The sequence below is a fragment of the Pleurodeles waltl genome, chromosome 4_1, assembly GCF_031143425.1.
Source record: "Pleurodeles waltl isolate 20211129_DDA chromosome 4_1, aPleWal1.hap1.20221129, whole genome shotgun sequence".
Taxonomy (NCBI): domain Eukaryota; kingdom Metazoa; phylum Chordata; class Amphibia; order Caudata; family Salamandridae; genus Pleurodeles; species Pleurodeles waltl.
The window spans coordinates 871,905,101-871,925,786 of record NC_090442.1 but is presented as its reverse complement, the minus strand read 5'-3'; the positions used below and the strand labels follow the sequence as shown (position 1 = coordinate 871,925,786).

Genomic DNA, 20,686 nt, shown 5'->3' with positions numbered 1-20,686 from the left:
CACCCTCAGGGCTAGTAGCCATTGGCTACTAACCCCCCCAGACCTAAACACACCCCTAAATTGAGTATTTAGGGGCCCCCAGAACCTAGGAAGATAGATTCCTGCAACCTGAAGACGAAGAAGGACTGCTGACCTGAAGCCCTGCAGAGAAGACGGAGACACCAACTGCTTTGGTCCCAGCCCTACCGGCCTGTCTCCCCACTTCGAGAAAAACTGCAACAGCGACTAATTCTCCAGGGTCCAGCGACCTCTGTAGCCTCAGAGGACTACCCTGCATCTAAAAGGACCAAGAACTCCTGAGGACAGCGGCCCTGTTCCAAAGAAACTGCAACTTTGCAACAAAGAAGCAACTTTTAAAGACCACATGTTTCCCGCCGGAAGCGTGAGACTTTCCACACTGCACCCGACGCCCCCGGCTCGACCTGAGGAAAAACTAACTCTACAGGGAGGATTCCCCGGCGACTGCGAGCCCGTGAGTAGCCAGAGTTGACCCCCCTGAGCCCCCACAGCGACGCCTGCAGAGGGAATCCAGAGGCTCCCCCTGACCGCGACTGCCTGCTTCAAGGAACCTGACGCCTGGTAAAGACACTGCACCCGCAGCCCCCAGGACCTGAAGGAACCGCACTCCAGTGCAGGAGCGACCCCCAGGAGGCCCTCTCCCTAGCCCAGGTGGTGGCTACCCCGAGGAGCCCCCCCCCCTTGCCTGCATCGCTGAAGAGAACCCTGGGTCTCCCATTGAAACCCATTGCAAACCCGACGTGTTTGCACACTGCATCCGGCCGCCCCTGTGCCGCTGAGGGTGTACTTTTTGTGCCTGCTTGTGTCCCCCCGGTGCCCTACAAAACCCCCCTGGTCTGCCCTCCGAAGTCGCGGGTACTTACCTGCTGGCAGACTGGAACCGGGGCACCCCTATTTCCATTGAAGGCTATGTGTTTTGGGCACCACTTTGACCTCTGCACCTCACCGGCCCTGAGCTGCTGGTGTGGTAACTTTGGGGTTGCCTTGAACCCCCAACTGTGGGCTACCTTGGACCCAACTTTGAACCCTGTAAGTGGTTTACCTACCTGTGAACCTAACGAACACTTACCCCCCCAGGAACTGTTGAATTTTGCACTGTGTCCAATTTTAAAACAGCTTATTGCCATTTTTGCCAAAACTGTACATGCTATTGTGATGATTCAAAGTTCCTAAGATACCTGAGTGAAATACCTTGCATTTAAAGTATTGTTTGTAAATCTTGAACCTGTGGTTCTAAAAATAAACTAAGAAAATATATTTTTCTATATAAAAACCTGTTGGCCTGGAATTGTCTTTGAGTGTGTGTTCCTCATTTATTGCCTGTGTGTGTACAACAAATGCTTAACACTACCCTCTGATAAGCCTACTGCTCGTCCACACTACCACAAAATAGAGCATTAGAATGATCTATTTTTGCCACTATCTTACCTCTAAGGGGAACCCTTGGACTCTGTGCAGGCTATTTCTTACTTTGAAATAGCACATACAGAGCCAACTTCCTACAGGCATGATGAATGGGATAGGAGGAAAGAGATGTGTGAGGCCTTTAAGAAACCTCCCAACTATGGGAGATTTAAAAAAGGGACGCTGATCAGGTAACCTCAAGAAAGCAGAGGTAGCAGAGAGATATCGTTTAAGAGTGCCCAAGGTGGAACCCTGTCCTGCAAGGGAAAGAATAAAGAGAAGGACTTGAGAAAGAGGAGCAGATACAGGATCAACAGAATTGTCGATGCACCATGCCACAAATTTCTTCCAATGATAGGCGTATACAGTTTTGGTTGAGGGACGCCTGGCAACCAAGATAACGTCAAAGACTTCGGGTGGTAAGTCAAAAGACATCAACTGTCACTGCTCAATCGTCACACATGAAGCCGAAGAGTTGACAGGTTCTGGTGGAGGACCTTTCCCTGCTGCTGCGACAGAAGATCCTCCGGAAGGGGCAGTCTGATCGGAGGCGCTATGGCCATGTTCAAAAGCTCGGGATACCAGACTCTTCGTGCCCAGTCTGGAGCCACCAGTATTACTTGGGCCCGGTCTTGCCTGATCTTCTTCAGAACTCTGGGCAGAAGTGGTATTGGTGGGAAGGCGTCCAGGAGGGTTGAATTCCACTCGCGATGTAAAGCGTCGCCGAGCGAGTGCCGCCTTGGAAACTCCAACGTGCAAAACAGCTGACATTGTGCCTTCTCTACGGAGGTGAACAAGTCTAACCAAGGTTCTCCCCACTGCAGGAAGAGACCTTGCACCACCTCCGGATGGAAACACCATTCATGGTCGACCATGCATCATTGGCTGAGTTTGTCTGCTCTGGCATTCAAGGAGCCTGCCAGGTGTTGAATCACCAGGGAAATGCCCTGATGTTCCAGCCAAGACCAGAGGCGAAGAGCCTCTTGACAAAGGGTCCACGACCCCACTCCGCCTTGTTTGTGGCAATATCACATGGCGGTAGTGTTGTCTGTGAACACCTGCACTGCTTTCCCCTTGAGGGAGGGAAGAAATGCTTTCAATGATAGTCAAATCGCTTGGAGCTCAAGATGGTTGATATAGAGCCCGGTTTCCGCCGGAGACCAGATGCCTCTAATCTCTGCCTCTCCCATGTGGCCACCCCATCCCAGGAGTGATGCATCTGTCACAACTGTAAGATCTGGTTGGGGAAAGGAGAGGGATCTGCCCTTTACCAAATCCTGATTCACTAACCACCACTGCAGGTCTTTCGCAGTCCCTTCCGAGATCTGGACCTTGTCGGAGAGATTTCCCTGATGCTGCGCCCACTGGAACTTCAGGTCCCACTGCAAAGCCCGCATATGCCATCTGGCATTTTGAACCAACGGAATGCAGGAGGCCATAAGGCCCAGCAGCCTCAGAGTCATTCCCACCGAAATTCAGGACAGAAGCTGAAACACCGGTATCATAGCCCGAATATCCTGGACTCGCTTGTCTGGAGGATATGCCCGAAACTGCACTGTATCCGGAACAGCTCCTATAAAAGGGAGTGTCTGAGAAGGAGTCAGGTGTGTCTTTGGCATGTTGATAGTGAACCCCGGCGAATTCAAAAGGTTCGCCGTAGTCTGGAGGTGGGAGACGACTGTCTGGGGCAAGTTTGCCTTCAACAGCCAATTGTCGAGGTAGGGGAAGACTGGGACCCTTAACCTGCACAGATAAGCTGCCACCACTACCATCACCTTCGGGAACATCTGAGGGGCACTGGTAAGGCCAAAGGGGAGCACGGTAAACTGAAAGTGCTCGTGACCTACCGCAAATGGTAGGTAACGTCTGTGGGCCGGCAAGACAGGAATGTGGAAGTATGTGTCTTGCACGTCCAATGCTACCATCCAGTCTCCGGGATCCAGGGCAGATAGGACCAGAGCCAATGTAAACATTTGAACTTCTCCTTTTTTAGGAAGAGATTGAGGGACCGAAGATCTAATATAGGTCGAAGACCTTTGTCCTTTTTCAGAACCAGAAAGTAGCGGGAATAGCAACCACGACCTACTTCTGGCAACGGAACCCTCTCTACAGCTCCGTTGGTCAAAAAGGCTTGGACTTCCTCACGGAGAAGCCCCATATGATCCTCCGTTATCTGACTGTATGAAGGTGGCATGGCTGGAGGAGATGTCTCGAAGGGAGGGAGTAGCCCCTTTGGACAAGTTGGAGGATCCACCTGTCCGAGGTAATGGAGTGCTACTGGGGCAGGTGAAGTCGTATCCTGCCACCTACTGGCTCCTGATGTACCTGCGGACTAGGAAGACTTGGAAGCTGAAGAGGGGGCAGGGTGGACTGGGTGACCCGCTGGCTCCCTGATCCCAAGGGACGGGGGAATCCTGCGGCTGCGCAAGGGCTGTACAGCATGCGCTGGTCAGTGGCCAGGGGGAAAAGGACACGGTTGGGTGCCCCTTCCATAGCCATGAAAGGGGCAAAAGGTGGACTGCTGGGGTCTAGGTGCGGTCATAAGGCCAAGGGACTGGGCCGTGGCTCGGGAATCCTTAAAGCAGTTGAGCGTTGAGTCCGCCTTGTCTCCGAAGAGACGTGTGCCATCAAAGGGCATGTCCATTAAGGATTGCTGGACATCCCCCGAAAAGCCAGATGCTCTCAGCCAGGCATGGTGTCTCAATGTCACAGTCGATGCAACCAATCTGCCAAGAGAGTTGGTCATATCCAGTCCACAACGATTCATGAACTTAGCTGCATCCCTCCCATCTGTTACGGCTTGGGAAAGGACAGTCCAGGAGTCCTCCGGAACTGCAGGCAGCACTTGCGCAATCGTATCCATGAGAGTATGGGAATAGCAGCCCAAAAGGCATGCAGTGTTCACGGACCACAGCGCTAGACTGTTGGAAGAAAACAACTTCTCCCCCAAATTATCCAATCTTTTTGATTCCCTATCGGGGGTGCAGCAGGGAATGTGCCAGATGAAGAAGACGCCTGGATGACAAGGCTCTCAGGCGTGGGGTGTTGGGTCAGGAATGTCGGGTCTGATGGCGGCGGGCAATCGTCCTATCCACAGGAGCCCCTGTGCTCGGTCTGGACCAAGTACCCAAAAAAAGGGCTCGGAAGAGGAAGACCCCGGCTGAAGCACTTCGGTTAGGAAGTTAGGCCTAACCTCCACAGGAGGTAGCTCGACATCTAGGACCTCAGCCACCATTCTCACCACCACAGAATAAGAAGCACCGTCCTCTGAAGCCACGCTAGGAAGAGAGAGCATAACAGTGTCAAGGGAGGTGTCTAGACCAGTGGCATCACCCAAATCGTGCACCCAGTCCATTTGGGGGTCAAGCTGGTATTCTAAAGGGTCCACCGTCCCCTCCATACTCTCCGCGTATCCATACCCACAAGAATAAGGGTCTGGATCTAACTTAGGCCCAGGAAAGCCCTAGGGGAATGGAATCGGCGTTGATCGGGCCCAACCGACGCCAGGAGCGTCGACATCTGACCCCATGCAGGGGAAGGTGCAGTGGCACAACCGGCATCAGGACAGATCCACGATTGGATCCGGAGGGGCCCTCAGGAGCCGTGGTCAAAGCCGACGGCTTTGAAACCGAGGGGACCCCAACCGACTCACTTGTGCCCGAAGGCTCCGAAGGTGGGTCAGACCGCCCAAAAATGAGGGGCATGGCCTCGCAAAATCCTTTAAGTTGGGAGGGGGTGGCTCCGGCTCCCGGGAGTGCGGGAAAGTGCGGAGCTGACCCAGAAGAAGGCTCCATTGACGGAAGCCTAGAGCTTCGACACTCTTCCCGCATCTTATCATCTGATCGACAGGGTGAAGTTGAAGAACGCTTGTCCTTCTGAGACGACTTCATTTTGTGACCCGAATGTGCCGATGACTTGGGGGACGAAGAGTGGTGGTGACTCAGCGGCTGGACTTGAGACCTTCCTCTCGATTGGGACCGTGAGCGCCACAGAGTCGAGTGTCGAGCCACCATGAGCTTGAGGACCGCTCCCTCAAAGTCTTCAGGTTCATGGCCCAACACTCGGAGCACGACTTCGGGTCGTGATCACGCTCCAGGCACCAGAGACACACGAGGTGCGGATCCGTCACCGACATGGTTCGGTGACAGGAGTCGCAGGGCTTGAATCCGGTCTTGAAGGACATCCTTCGAAGCATCCATGAACTCGTCAAAAATTCTAAAACGTGTCAACGTAGTCAAAAAATGACTGAGGTAGCTATTCTCCAGATCTGCGCATAGGCTGGCGCGGAAAGAAAAGAACTGACGTCTGTGCGCCGGGGTGGTGCCTATATACGACCGAAACGTCATCACGGCAAACACGACGCCGACGCCTGTGGAGTCGAACAACGCCAACTGACTGCATGCAGAGGTACTGCTCGAAGAAAAATCTCCGGATCCAGTCTGACGCCTGGGGGAATTTAAAGGTAAGGAATTTGCAACTTGAAGTCTCTATCAGATATTATCTATTATTGCCTCTGTGAAGCCTCTTGGTGAACCCCTGGACTCTGTGCACACTATCTCTCATTTTGATATAGTATCGTGAAAGTGTTATTTGCTCACGTTTTCAAAACAGATAGTTATTTGACCTCGTTTTTTTATTATCTTTACTTTGAACATTAGAGGATCATATTTTCTTTGTTTTTTTTCGTTTAATTTTCTGCTGTTCTTGTAGCCCCTGAGCTACATACATATTTGTTAAATGTTGCTTCTCCCGTTCCTATTCATCATTATCTCACTAGGACTCTGAACATTGTTATAAACGAAAATGAACTATAATTATGGTAATGTTTTCTATCTCATTGGTTAATTCTACAAATGGATCAATGCACTACTTTCAATGTTGGTTTAAAAAAATATATTTTTACATGAGCATGCTTCTTGTTTAGGTGGATGCAAAATGCAACCCTTAAACCCAAAATCCAGACAATTCTGGACTGGGAAGCTCCGAAAACCCAGACTCAAGTCAGGGCATTACTTGACTGGATACTACAAGAGGTTTGTGAAGGGATATGGATCCACAGTGGCTCGCCTAATAGAACTTACCTTCAAGAAAATGCCCAAGAAAGTTAACTGGACATTAGACTGTCAAAAGGCCTTTGACACCCGAAAAGAAGGTATGTGCTCAGCACCAGTTCTGAAAGCTCCAGATTATTCCAAGCAATTCACTGTGCAGACAGATGCCTCTGCACATGAGATAGGAGCAGTCCTGTCCCAAACCAATGGCGATGGCTTTGACCAGCCTGTTGCTTGTATTAGCAGGAGGTTACTCCCCAGGGAGCAGCGTTGGAGTGCCATTGAGAGGGAGGCCTTTGCTGTGGTTTGGTCACTGAAAAAGTTGAGACCGTACCTGTTTGGTACTCACTTTATAGTTCAAACTGACCACAGACCTCTCAGATGGCTCACGCAGATAAACAGAGAGAACCCTAAACTGTTGCGGTGGTCCATATCCCTACAGGGAATGGCTCTGTAGTGGAAAACAGACCTGGGATTGCCCATGCCAATGCAGATAGCCTTTCCAGGTTCTCCCACTTAGAAAATGAAGACTCTCTTGGGAAAGGTTAGTCTCATCCTCTTTTGGGGGGGGAGGGGCTGTGTAGGAAAATGCCACTGTTGGCATGGTTACCCTCTAACTTTTTGCCTTTTGTTGATGCCAGCTTTGATTGAAAGTGTGCGGGCATCCTGCTAACAAGGCCCCAGCACCAGTGTTCTTTCCCTAAAACTGTACCTTTGTCTCCACAATTGGCACAGCCCTGGCACACAGACACGTCCCTTGTAAAAGGAACCCCTGTACCAAGGGCCCTGTGGCCAGGGAAGGTCTCTAAGGGCTGCAGCATGTATAATGCCACCCTGGGGACCCCTCACTCAGCATATGCACACTGCCTCACAGCTTGTGTATGCTGGTGGGGAGAAAAAGACTAAGTCGACATGGCACTCCCCTCAGAGTGCCATACCCACAACCCACTGACCTGCATCTAAGAAGGATCAAGAACTCCTGTGGACAGCGGACCTGTCCAACCAAAGAAAGAAGAAACCATCTTTAAAGGGACCTTCACTCCAGAAGTCCCCACCACTCTGCACCCGACGCCCCCGGCCCATCTCCAGAGAAACCAAAGGCCCAGAGAGGACCCCAGGTGACTCCGACGATGTGTCCACCCTGGACTGACCTCTCTGAACCCCCACAAAGATATCCTATTCCTGGAGAAGCAATGCACCCGCAGCCCCCAGGCCCGTGAGAAATCGACCACCGGTGCGGCAGTGACCAGCAGGCGGCCCTCACCCTTGCCCAGTCGGTGCCTGGCCCGAGAAGCCCCCCTGTGCTATGCCTGCAACGCCTGAGTGACACCCGGGTCCCTCCGTTGAAACCTATTGCAAACCTGACCCCCTGTTTGCCCACTGCACCCGGCCGCCCCTATGCCGCTGAGGGTGTATTTTGTGTGCCTACTTGGGCCGCCCTCAGTGCTCTACTAAACGCCCCTGGTGTGCTCCCCGAGGATGCGGGTACTTACCTGCCAGCAGACCGGAACCGGAGCACCTCCTGTCTCCAAAGGTGCCCATGTTATTTGGGCTCCTCTTTGACCTCTGCACCTGACCGGCCCTGTGTTGCTGGTGCTGGGTGTTTGGGGTTGACTTGAACCCCCAAAGGTGGGCTACCTATGCCCTCGAGACTGAACTTGTAAGTGCTTTACTTACCACATTAACCTAACTGTACTTACCTCCCCCGGGAACTGTTGAATTTTGCACAGTGTCCACTTTTAAAATAGCTTATTGCCATTTTATGCAAAACTGTGTACATTACTGTTTTGGTTCAAAGTCCTAACTATACCTAAGCAAAGTACCTTACATTTAATGTACTTACCTGCAATTTGAATCTTGTGGTTCTAAAATACATTAAGAAAAGAATATTTTTCTATATAAAAACCTCTTGGCCTGGAGTTAAGTAATTGAGTGTGTGTTCTCATTTATTGCTTGAGTGTCTACAAGTGCTTAAACTACCCTCTGAAAAGCCTAACTGCTCGACCACACTACCACAAATAGAGCATTAGTATGATCTATTATTGCATCTGTCAAACCTCTTGGGGAACCCCTGGACTCTGTGCACACTATCTCTCATTTTGATATAGTATATACAGAGCCAGCTTCCTTCAGGTGTCAAAGGCCTTTTGACAGTCTATGGTCCAGTTAACTTTCTTGGCCATTTTCTTGGAGGTAAATTCTGTGAGGGGAGTCTTTATGGATCCATATCCCTTCACAAACCGCCTGTAGTATCTGGTCAAGCCAAGGAATGCCCTGATTCGAGGCTGGGTTTTTGGAGCTTCCCAGTTCAGAATTGTCTGGATCTTGGGTTGTAAGGGTTGCACTTGGCCTCCACCTACAAGGTGGCCCAAGTATACAACTGTTCCCTGCCCTATCTGGCATTTGGATGCCTTGATAGAGAGGCCTGCTGTTTGCAGGGCCTGCAGACCCTTCTTCAGGTAGACCAGGTGATACTGCCAGTTGGAGCTAAAGACAGCAATATCATCTAGATATGTTGCACTAAATGACTCCAAGCCAGCAATGACTTGATTCAACAACCTTTGGAAGGTGGCAGGGGCATTCTTTAAACCAAAGGGCATAACAGTAAACTGATAATGCCCATCAGGTGTTGAGCATGCTGTTTTCTCTTTTGCTCCAGGTGCCATCCTAATTTGCCAGTACCCTGCAGTTAAGTCAAAACTACTCAGAAATGCGGCTGCAGCTAACTTGTCAATCAGTTCATCTGTTCTGGGTATGGGGTAAGCATATGTCTTGGTCACAGAATTGAGCCCTCTGTAGTCCACACAAAACCTCATCCCTCTCTTTCCATCTTTGGTGTGAGGTTTGGGGACCAAGACCACTGGGCTAGCCCAGGGACTGTCAGACTGCTCTATTACCCCTAACTCCAGCATCTTGTGGATTTCCACTTTGATGCTTTCTTAGACTTGGTCGGACTGTCTGAATATTTTATTTTTGACAGGTAAATTATCTCCTGTGTCCACATCAAGGGTACACAAATGTGTCTGACATGGGGTCGAAGAAAAGAACTCATCATATTCTTGTAGGACTTGCCTACAGTCAGCTTGCTGTTGGGCAGAGAGGGTGTCTGAATAGACAACTCCATCTACTAATCCATCCTTAGGGTCAGTGGAGAGGAGGTCAGGGAGAGGTTCACTCTCTGCTTCCTGATCCTCATCAGTAACCATCAACATGGTTATATCTGCCTTGTCATTATGGAGTTTAAGGCGGTTAAAATGGATCACCCTTTTGGGTGTCCTGCTACTTCCCAGGTCCACTAGGTAAGTGACCTGGCTCTTTTTCTCAAGCACTGGGTAAGGGCCAGTCCATCTGTCCTGGAGTGCCCTGGGAGCCACAGGTTCAAGAACTCAGACATTCTGCCCTGGTTGGAATTCAACCATTGCAGCCTTTTGGTCACACCACAACATCTGGAGTTGTGGGCTGGCCTCAAGGTTTTTGGATGTCTTTTCCATGTACTTGGCCATCCTTGAGCAGAGGCCAAGCACACAGTCCACCACATCTTGTTTAGGCTCATGGAGAGGACTCTCTCAGCTTTCTTTTACAAGTGCTAGTGGTCCCCTTACAGGATGGCCAAACAGAAGTTCAAAGGGGGAAAACCATACTCCCTTCTGTGGCACCTCTCTGTAGGTGAAAAGCAGGCATGGCAGGAGGACATCACATCTCCTTTTGAGTTTTTCAGGGAGCCCCGTGATCATGCCCTTCAAAGTCTTGTTAAATATTTCAACAAGACCATTGGTTTGTGGATGATAAGGTGTGGTGAACTTATAAGTCACCCCACACTCATTCCACATGTGTTTGAGGTAAGCTGACATGAAGTTGGTACCTCTGTCAGAAACAACCGCCTTAGGGAAACCCACTCTGGTTAAGATACCAATTAGGGCCTTGGCTACTGCAGGGGCAGTAGTTGACCTAAGGGGAATTGCTTCAGGCTACTTGGTATCATGAGCCACTACTACCAGTGTGTATTGGTTCCCTGAGGCTGTGAGATGTTCAAGTGGACCCACAATGGAAGTGGAATGAGGGGCCCTTTGGATGGCCACCTGTCTTACCACTTGCTTGACAGGTGACATAGGAGCTGCAAAACTCCCTTAACTTCTGGGACATTTTGGGCCACTAGAAATGGTTAACTAATCTGTTGCAAGTCTTGGTTTGTCCCAAAAGCCCAGCTAGGGGCATGTCATGGGCCAAAGAGAGGAAAAACTCTCTAAACTCCTGAGGCACTACCACTCTCCTTGTGGCACCAGGTTTGGGATCTCTTGCCTCAGTGTAAAGGAGTTCATCCTCCCAATAGACCCTGTGGGATCCACTGATATTTTCTTTTTCCTGTTCAGGTGTTTGCTGACTCAGGCCTTCAAGAGTGGGACACGTATTTTGTCCCTGGCACAGCTGTTCCCTTGAGGGCCCCCCTGGGCCCAAGAGCTCTACCTGGGAAGGCTCCAGCTCCATGGACTCAGTTCCCTCAGGGGATAGAACATCTTCCTGCAAAGAGAGGTACTGTTTCTTTTGCTGTACAGAGGACTGTCCCCAGTTCTTTTACCTTTTTTCTTGGAAGGTTGGGCCATTATTCCAGGCTCTAAAACTTATTTTTCACCCCGTGCTCTGCTCTGTGCTCTTGTTTTAACACATACCAGTTCAGGGATACGAAGCATGGCTGCATTGGTTTTGGGTTCTACCTCAGTCCATGTTGGGGACTCCAAATCATTCCCTCGCAAACATTCTACTGGGATTGCAGAAGAGACCACTACCTGTTTCAGGCCAGTAATCCCTCCCCATTCTAAAGTCACCATTGCCATGGGATGGACTTTAGTTTTATTATCAGCATTGGTGACTGGATATGTCTGTCCAGCCAGATACTGTCCTGGGGAAACCAGTTTGTCTGTCACCATGATGACAATGGCACCTGTATCCCTAAGGGTTTCTACCTTTGTCCCATTTATCAAGAGCTGCTGCCTCTATTTTTGTATGTTAGGCAGCCAGGCAGCTAGTGTGGCTATATCCACCCCACCCTCAGAGACTAAAGAAGCTTCAGTGTGAACTCTGATTTGTTCTGGGCACACTGTTGATCCCACCTGGAGACTGGCTATTCCAGTGCTAACTAGAATAGAAGTTGTGGGACGTTTCTTGGGACAGGCCTTGTCTCCAGTTTGGTGTCCATGCTGTCTACAGGTGTGACACCAGGCCTTTTTGGGATCAAAGTTTTTACCCTTGAACCCATTTGTGGACTGTGAAGAGACTCGGGGCCCACCCTCCTGAGCAGGTTTTTGGGGCCCTTGAGAAGACTCTTTAGTTTTGTCCTTGGATGTCTCCCCACCCTTCCCCTGGAGATGCTTTGTGACCCTTTTCTTTTGGTCACCCCCCTGTGGAAGTCGTGGTCACCCTTGTCTTGACCTAGTGGTCTGCCTTCTTTCCCAATTCTTGGGGAGAAATTGGACCTAGGACTACCAGATGTTGATGCAACTTGTCACTGAAGCAGTTACGTAACTGATGTTTTTTCATAAATAAGTTATACAGGCCATCATAGTCATGCGCTCCACTGCCAGTTATCCAACCAGCTAGTGTTTTGACTGAGAAGTCAACAAAATCAACCCAGGACTGGCTCGAGGTTTTGCGAGCCTCCCTGAACCTATTTCTATACTCCTCAGTTGAGAATCCAAAGCCCTCAGTCAGGGTTTCCTTCATGAGGTCATAGGCTTCTGCATCCTTACCAGAGAGTGTGAGGAGTCCATCCCTACACTTACCAGTGAACATGTCCCACAGGAGAGCTCCCCAGTGAGATCTGCTTACTTTTCTGGTTGCACAAGCCCTCTCAAAGGCTGTGAACCATTTGGTGATATCATCACCTTCTTCATATTTTGAAACAATCCATTTGGGGATTTTTACGATGTCAGTATTCTCTCTGACCCTATTTATATTGCCGCCCCCATTTCTGGGTGCTAAACCCATTTCTTATCTCTTCCTTTCTATAGCTAGGAGGTGTTTCTCCAAAGCTAGTCTTTCGGCAATCCTTGCTAAAAGGATGTCCTCCTCATTGAGGCTGGCCTCAATGTTCCCAGAGGGACTGGACTCCCCTGTTGAAGAACCAGAATCTCTGAGTCGGATTTCTGGAGACAGGGTCTTGGAACCCTAGTCTCCTCAGTTAGGGTAGGAGGGGGGAGTTCTACCCCCATATACTCAACTTCTTTCCCATCTGAGGGGAGGTCTTGCCCTTTAGTAGGGTGGTCCCTAGTGTACCCTGCCAAGAGCTCCTGGAGCTTGACCTTGGTAGGGTTGGACCCAGTTTCAATTTTTCTTAACTTACAGAGGGACCTTAGCTCTGTCATCCCTAGATGCAGGTAAGGGGTGAGGTTGAGTTCCATCACCATATCCCCTGAGTTACTCATTATATCTCTAAAAGTTGGGATTACTTTTAAAGAAATTAAAAACTACTTTTAGTACTTAAATCCTAACTTTTACAAAACGTTTACACTTAAAAAGAGAGATGCTAACAGGGAATTACACAAGGCCCTAGCAGGACTTTTAAAAAATTTGGAAAAATAGTCAAAATTCAAAAGTCAATTTTCTAATGACAATTTTGGAATTTAGTCACGTGATCAGGTATTGGCTGAGTAGTCCAGCAAATGCAAAGTCTTAGACCCCACCGCTGATCCACCAATGTAGGAAGCTGGCTCTGTATATACTATTCAAAATGAGATATAGAGTGCACAGAGACCAGGGATTCCCCAAGAGGCTTGAAAGAGGCAATAATAGATCATACTAATGCTCTATTTGTGATAGTGTGGTCGAGCAGTGAGGCTTATCGGAGGGTAGTGTTAAGCATTTGTTGCACACACACAAGCAATAAATGAAAACACACACTCAATGACTTAACTCCTGGCCAATAGGTTTTTATATAGAAAAATATTATTTTGTTAATTTATTTTCAGAACCACAAGGTTTAGATTGCAGATAAGTACATTCAATGAAAGGTACTTTGCATGGATATAGTTAGAACTTTGAATCAAATCAGTAATGTACACAGTTTTTCATAAAGTGGCAATAAGCTATTTTAAAATGGACACTGCAATTTTCAACCGTTCCTGGGGTGGGGGGGGTATGTGCAGTTTAGTTATCACGGTAAGTAAAGCACTTACAAGTTCAGTCTCCAGGGCATAGGTAGCCCACAGTTGGGGCTTCAAGGCAACCCCAAACACCCAGCAACATGGGGCCGTCAGGTGTAGAGGTCGGCCAGGAGCCAAAATAACATGGGTGCCTATGGAGACAGCAGGGTGCTCCGGTCCCGCTCTGATTGCAGTAAATACCCACGTTGTCGGAAGCCAGACCAGGGGGGTTTGGTAGAGCACAGGAGGGGCCCCAAGCAGACACCACACACACCGTTAGCGGCACAGGGGCGCCCCGGGTGTAGGGGGCAAACAGGGTGTTGGGTGTTCAATAGGATTCAATGGAGGGACCCGGGGGTCAACCAGGCGCTGCAGGCAGGCCACAGGGGGGACTTTTCGCAGCTACCAACTGGGCACTGATGAGGGATGCCTGCTGGTCGTTGCTGCACTGGTGGTCGGTTTCTCACAGGACTGGGGCTGCGGGTGCAGTGCTTCTCCCGGTGTCGGATAGCTTCGTCTCGAGCAGTCGCGGTCAGGGGGGTCCTCGGGATTCCCTCTGCAGGCATCGTTGTCGGGGTGCAGGGACATTAGCTCAGGATGGACACGTCGTCTGAGTCGCCTGGGGGGTCCTCTCTGGATAGTTAGTTCCTCTGGACACGGGCCAGAGGCGTCGGGTGTATAGTGTTGAGGACTTGCGCTTCTGGAGTGAGGTGGGAGTCCCTTTAAAGATTTTGTCTTCTTTCTTGGTTGGACAGGTCCGCTGTCCACGGGAGTTCTTGATCCTTCTTAGGTGCAGGGCATTCCTCTGAGTCGGCAGAGGTTGCTGGGCCCGGAGGATGCGTCGCTGGTGTAGGTTCTCTGAAGAAGGAGACAGGCCGGTAGGGCTGGGGCCAAAGCAGCTATCGTTTTCCTTCTTCTCTGCAGGGTTTTTCAGCTAAGCAGTCATTCTTTGTATGTCGTCAGGAATCTAAAATCCTGGGTTCAGGGTCGCCCCTAAATACTGAATTTAGGGGTGTGTTAGGGTCACAGGGCAATAGCCAATGGCTACTGTCCCTGACGGTGGCTACACCCTCCTTGTGCTCCCTCCCTTTGGGGGAGGGGAGAACATCCCTATCCCTATTGGGCTAAATCCTCCAAAACAAGATGGAGGATTTTCTAAGGAGGGGGTCACTTCAGCTCTGGTCACCTTAGGGGTAGACCTTGCTGAGGGGGTGACTCCTCTTTGTTTTCCTTATTATCTCCCCGTAATTGCCGCGAAAAGTGGAGGCTGTGTCTGGGGGGCGGGCATTTCCACTAGCCGGAGTGCCCTGGGGCGCTGTAACACCAGGCTTGAGCCTTTGAGGCTCACCACCGGTGTTACAGTTCCGGCAGGGGGAGGTGTGAAGCACCTCCACCCAGGACAGGCTTTGTTTCTGACCACAGAGTGCACAAAGGCACTCACCCCATGTAGTCAGAAAATCGTTTGAAAGTGGCAGGCTGGCACAGACCGGTAGGTCCCACACTAACAGCAGAGGTGGCATACAGGGGGCATCTCTAAGATGCCCTCTGTGTGTATTTCTCAATAAATCCCACACTTGCATCAGTGTGGGTTCATTGTGCTGGGAAGTTTGATACCAAACTTCTCAGTATTCAGTGTAGTCATTATGGAACTGTGGAGTTCGTTTTTGACAAACGCCCAGAGCATAAACTCAGTATGGCTACCCTGCACTTACAATGTTTAAGAATTGACTTAGACACTGTAGGGGCATAGTGCTAATGCAGCTATGCCCTCTCCTGTGGTATAGTGCACCCTGCCTTAGGGCTGTAAGGCCTGCTACAGGGGTGTCTTACCTATGCCACAGGCAGTGGGTTGTGGGCATGGCACTCTGAGGGGAGTGCCATGTCGACTTAGTCATTTTCTCCCCACCAGCACGCATCAGCTGTGAGGCAGTGTTCATGTACTGAGTGAGGGATCCCCATGGTGGCATAATACATGCTGCAGCCCTTAGAGACCTTCCCTGGACATAGGGCTGTTGGTACCATGGGTACCTTTTACAAGGGACTTAACTGTGTGCCGGGGCTGTACCAATTGTGGAGACGAAGGTACAGTTTTAGGGAAAGAACACTGGTGTTGGGGCCTGGTTAGCAGGGCCCCAGCACACTTCCAATCAATGCTGGCATCAACAAAAGGCCAAAAGGTAGGGGGTAACCATGCCAACAGTGGCATTTTCCTACAACCAGTGAACACAGAAGTGATTCTTCTTAAACCATCAAAGACACTTTGTTGTCTTCAGATAAAACAACCAACCAGAGCTGCAATTCTTTTTAGTGCTAAGCTGTCCAAGACAGTTTGTTGTTGTGTCTGACCTTCATAGTCGTGTTAGACTTCATTGGCAACCTTATGTAGTTCTACATTGTCAAGTCAGGGGGAATTGCCTAGTGTCCGTTCACAAGCATAGATGTGCTACTTGCTTTGCTCAGTGGAAAACTGCAGAGGGAGCTGGGTCACAGGATCTAAAAACCTGGACTAGTAGTGCAGTTTCTCCAATACAAATTCTCAAGGCCTTTCCCTTCAGCCTTTCCTTCACGTAGGAACTCTCCAGTTCCCCTCTAAAGTAGTCTGGGAGCTCCTTCTCTCAAGGCAGCTCCTTCCAATAGGATGCAGAACCTCTAGGTTCCTGCTCCATAGCTTGGCAATCAGGAATTGGCACTCAGTGCAGGGTTGTGGAATTTAGCAAAATATCTACTTGTCCATGTGACAAGGTGCTTCATAAACTTAGTTGTCTTGTAAAAAAAAATCTACTTGTCCCTTTGGTGCCATGTTGTGGGGTAACAAATTATGGCAGCAATCTCATTATATAGGAGCTCTGATAATAGCTTCTCTGATTACGCTATGGCTAATACTATAGAAGGGTCTGAATAATAGCAATTTCCTTATGTTGTCACCTTTCCACAGATCTACCTACTGCAGCTGGAGGTAGCGGTAAGCAATAGTTCAAGGGTCAGAATGTCCTTTTGAGTCTGTACAAACCTACTAACTTGCTAGTTTTAAGGGATTTCAACATCTCTTCTCTAATACTGAGAAAAGCTGGAAATTCACTCCTGACAAGGGCAGATGTAAAACTTCTTCCAGGGTTGGGGATAAAAGTAGTTGGAGGGAATGTGAACTTGCAAACTCTCAACAGATTTTCCCATGAGCAAATCTATACATGCATATTTGCTAGTGCTAAAATACAGTTCACATATATTTTCTAGGAGTACAATTTCCTGGTCTACTTGTGCAAATTCTTTTGATTCCATGAAATACGTTAAACTGCACTAATGCAAATACATCTACCCTAGGATCACTGTTGTGACTTTCTTTAGGAATTGGGTGTCTAATCAGGTCTGGTGTTAACCAAGACCTTTTGTTTTTATTAAACTTCTATCTCTCTCTATCCTTGGGTTGTCTGGCTTCACCGTAAGTGACAACAATCTGCTCTTTCACAAGGAGCATATTGGCACACAAAGTAATTGTGTTCAGTGCCAGGAACTACTGTGGCAATGTGTGTTTTTTGAGGACAAAAAATATTTTTGCTTTTTGCCAATGTTTGTTACAATGGTGAGGGCCAGACAGCACCACAACAAGGTTTTACAAAAGCTGTGTCAAAGCAAGACACACATTGACAAAACCCAAAGACCAAAGTTGGACCTGTTGGCTTTGTTTATTTTCATGTTTACCACAATCTTGTTGAACCTGGTTAGACTGATTTTCCTTTATGAATATTTTTTGGACATACTAGCATGCATCAACTCATTTTACTAAATGATGCTTCAAAGAAAGCGTATCCAAAAATGTTACAGTAATTTATCAAAACATTTTCTATTCTAATTGCATTTTTTGTGAACATTTTATTTTGAAAGCAAAGAATCCTCAATCTTGCTTTCAAAATTCTGCAAATATTTACATCTAATCAGAGTATTCTGGAAGCATTATATGTAGGCTTATATAATTAAACTCTGCAAACGTATGTTCAAATTGTTTTTATTGGAACCAGTGTCAGTAGTGCGCTCACCCTAATAATAAAGGCTTTGCATCAGTGAACCATAAATATGAATTCGAACAGCATTAACATATGAACACAAACATTACCTAAACTGCAGACAATGTCCTTCCCTGCTCCATAATGTGGTACTGTAAACTGGCAGACAAAGTTTTTATGCTGCAGGGGGCTGGGTCTACTGGTTACAAGGACAAAACATAAAAACTTTTTGTCCTTGACCCCAAGCAATATATCCTGGGTGTCAGGTGATATATGAATTCCCCACAGCTGCAGTGACCTCAACCCTGGAGTTCAAAACATTTCTCAGTCTTCAGTGGTGTGGAAGATTCTACAACTTACCTACATTCAGTCTGCAGACAGATTGTAAATTCCACATGTCCAATTTGGGGTATGGTTGTTAGTGGTTCCTGTCTCTCTGCAAATTCCTCCCAGATTGATCAAGTCACATCTTTGTCCCCTAGGGACCGTAAGAAGGAAAGTGGGGGGGAGGGGGGACACCAAAACAAAGACACAAAAGAGCGAGAGGCTTCTTCACACAGCTACATCTCAACTTGTTGGGAATTTCACTTTTAGGGAATAATGAAGCAGGAAGGGGACAATGACTGCCCCTTTACTTTGAGGGGGTGAGTGTTCTTTCTGCTATAAACTGCACCCTACAGTCTGGCCCACTTTAAAGATCCACTGGTATGTTTTGGAGAAGTTCTGCAATTCCCACCACTGTCAGACAGGCTTCCTCCAACCTATATCTGGAATACCATTTATATACAGGAGATACAAAACATGGATTTTTGTGCTGCAGCAGTGAAACCCAGCACATATGCATCAGGCCCATCCTACTGCACTCACATATTGTAAACTTACATGTGACATACATGTTTAACATGGATGGAATGAAGGACTCAGTTGCAGTGTACTGGCAGATCATTTGAAACAGGAGAGGATAATGGGCAACTCTCCCTGTAAAGTCAACAGGTAAAAAGATCTGTCCTGTAGGTATAAATATTTAGGAAAAATACAAAAATAAAATAAAATTCCAGAAATTCTCACTGTGGTCCATCAGAAACAAGCGTCAACAAAGCCATCAGGTTTGGCTTACATTTTTAGTTATAACAATCATTCCAAGCTACTAACACAAATTAGCAGTCTTCCCACAACATTTAATTAGTGGACGTTGCATGCAGGATTACTAGCAGTGACCACCTCATTGCATCAAGCAAGGTCTTCAGAAATAATCTATCAAAAATAAGCTATCAAATTTAATTTGAATACCTCTAAGTGTCATTGCAGGTGTGTACACAATGCCCTCTACTACCTAGGAAATATCATCAGTAGTAAGTCTCCCCAATGCAGCATGAGTTACCAATACCAGCCATAAACATATATTTTGTTTCTGAAAGCAACAGCTTATTAGTTCTAAAAACACACACATCTACTTTTAAATAGTGACCTTTCAATTTTAGAAACATACTTAATTCAAACAAACAAAAGCTTTTCATTTACTAGGTTGGGATATACACAGAAGAGCTACTCGCATGTAGCTGGAGAGCAGCCAGTACCTTCCGAGCTACTCGTAGGAGCACCTTAGTCTAGACATCCATTCCCATACACTCACTCAGCATCCATCCACACATTCAATATATCACATCTATGCATTGGGTCGATCCCCTACTCCATACACTTCTTTGCACACACGGCTACAGTCATTGCTGCGGTTTCTCAGCCCTACCCTTACCCCCACACACTGCCACCACACATGGACTTTTGCTCTTTCATGTGTTTATATAAGCATTCATGCATCCATCCATGCTCTCAGTCAAACCTCCATCCATGTAGTCAATCACCTTTCCATCGATGCGCTAAATCACGGACTCATCCATCAATCAACGCACTCATGCACCTATCTACTCACTTCACCACTGAATCATTCTCGGAGTAAACAACGGATTTATCCACACAAATGCAAATAATTAATGAAGAAGTACTTTCACTTATAATTATACATAATTATTTTGCTAATGCTTGATTCAAAAGGATGCAATGCCTTATTAATCACAGCTGACTCATTTTTTGTTTGTTCGTATTATTTCACATTGTTGCATGAACGTCAGGATACAGGGATAATTTGCTTATATAAAAACCATGAACATACATAATTATCTTTGTTTGTGTGATTTTCTCACCTAGTAATTTTCGATTCCTTGCTTGCTTTGATTTCATCTTCTGAGCTCGTCTCAACATTAATTGTGCAGTTGTCACATCCTTAAAGCCCCTACAGAAAGACAGCAGATGGAATAGTATATATTGTTTTGTAAACAGAGAAACAAGAATGGTTCAGCTGGCTACATCTTGAGATTTACTAATGCATTCCAGTTTATCCAGACGCTCAACCTACAAATACGGATGGAGGAGCTGTGGGAAAGATGAAAAAAGTTACTTACCGTGAGTAACATTCTTTATCTTTTTTAAACACATCTTGAATCCCCTGGGATGCTGGACTGGCTCCCGAAACTCTTGCAATAGCTCCTGCGTGCCGACAAATGGCATAGCTTACTCAGTCATGACACTTTAGCACCTCCAGACATAACATGGTGCTCATGCTTAAAACTAGTGCAGTCTCTTCTCCACTTTAGATGGATGAAGGGTGGAAAAGAATTAAGAGAGCATCGTGGACTGCGGCAAATGTAAAAGCGATAGCGCTTTTAGGAGAAAGGATGCAAAGGTCCTACACCATCTTTTCAGGAAAAAAGGTAGCATACTGAGGCTGACGTTAAAGAGGCTGAAGCTCACTGACATGATCTGCAAATGGGATTGCAAAAAAAAGTTTTTAATGTCAACAGCTGCAGAGTACAGCTCTAAAGGCGCTCAAAGGCAGCACATATCAGAAACGGTAACATCAAATTAAGGTCCCACTGTGGCATAATAAAGGGAGCAGGAGGGACAATGTGTGAAAGGGCTTTAAAAAAAAAAAATCACAAGAGATGATTTGAGCAGGCAAACGGATAGAGGCTGTGATGAGTAATCTAGCTGTGCCCACTACAAAGACTTCCCGCGATAA

At 47.7% G+C, this 20,686-nt stretch overlaps 1 protein-coding gene across 2 annotated transcripts in view; it reads right to left on the bottom strand.

Annotated features, from left to right (window-relative positions):
• The window catches only part of LRRIQ1 (leucine rich repeats and IQ motif containing 1), a 1,566,481-nt gene that overhangs the window by 456,262 nt on the left and 1,089,533 nt on the right, over positions 1–20,686 (bottom strand). For both annotated transcript variants that reach the window (XM_069229624.1, XM_069229625.1), the window contains one exon: positions 19,812–19,900. In XM_069229624.1, coding sequence (XP_069085725.1) covers positions 19,812–19,900 — 89 coding nt within the window. The remainder of the gene's footprint in view (positions 1–19,811; positions 19,901–20,686) is intronic.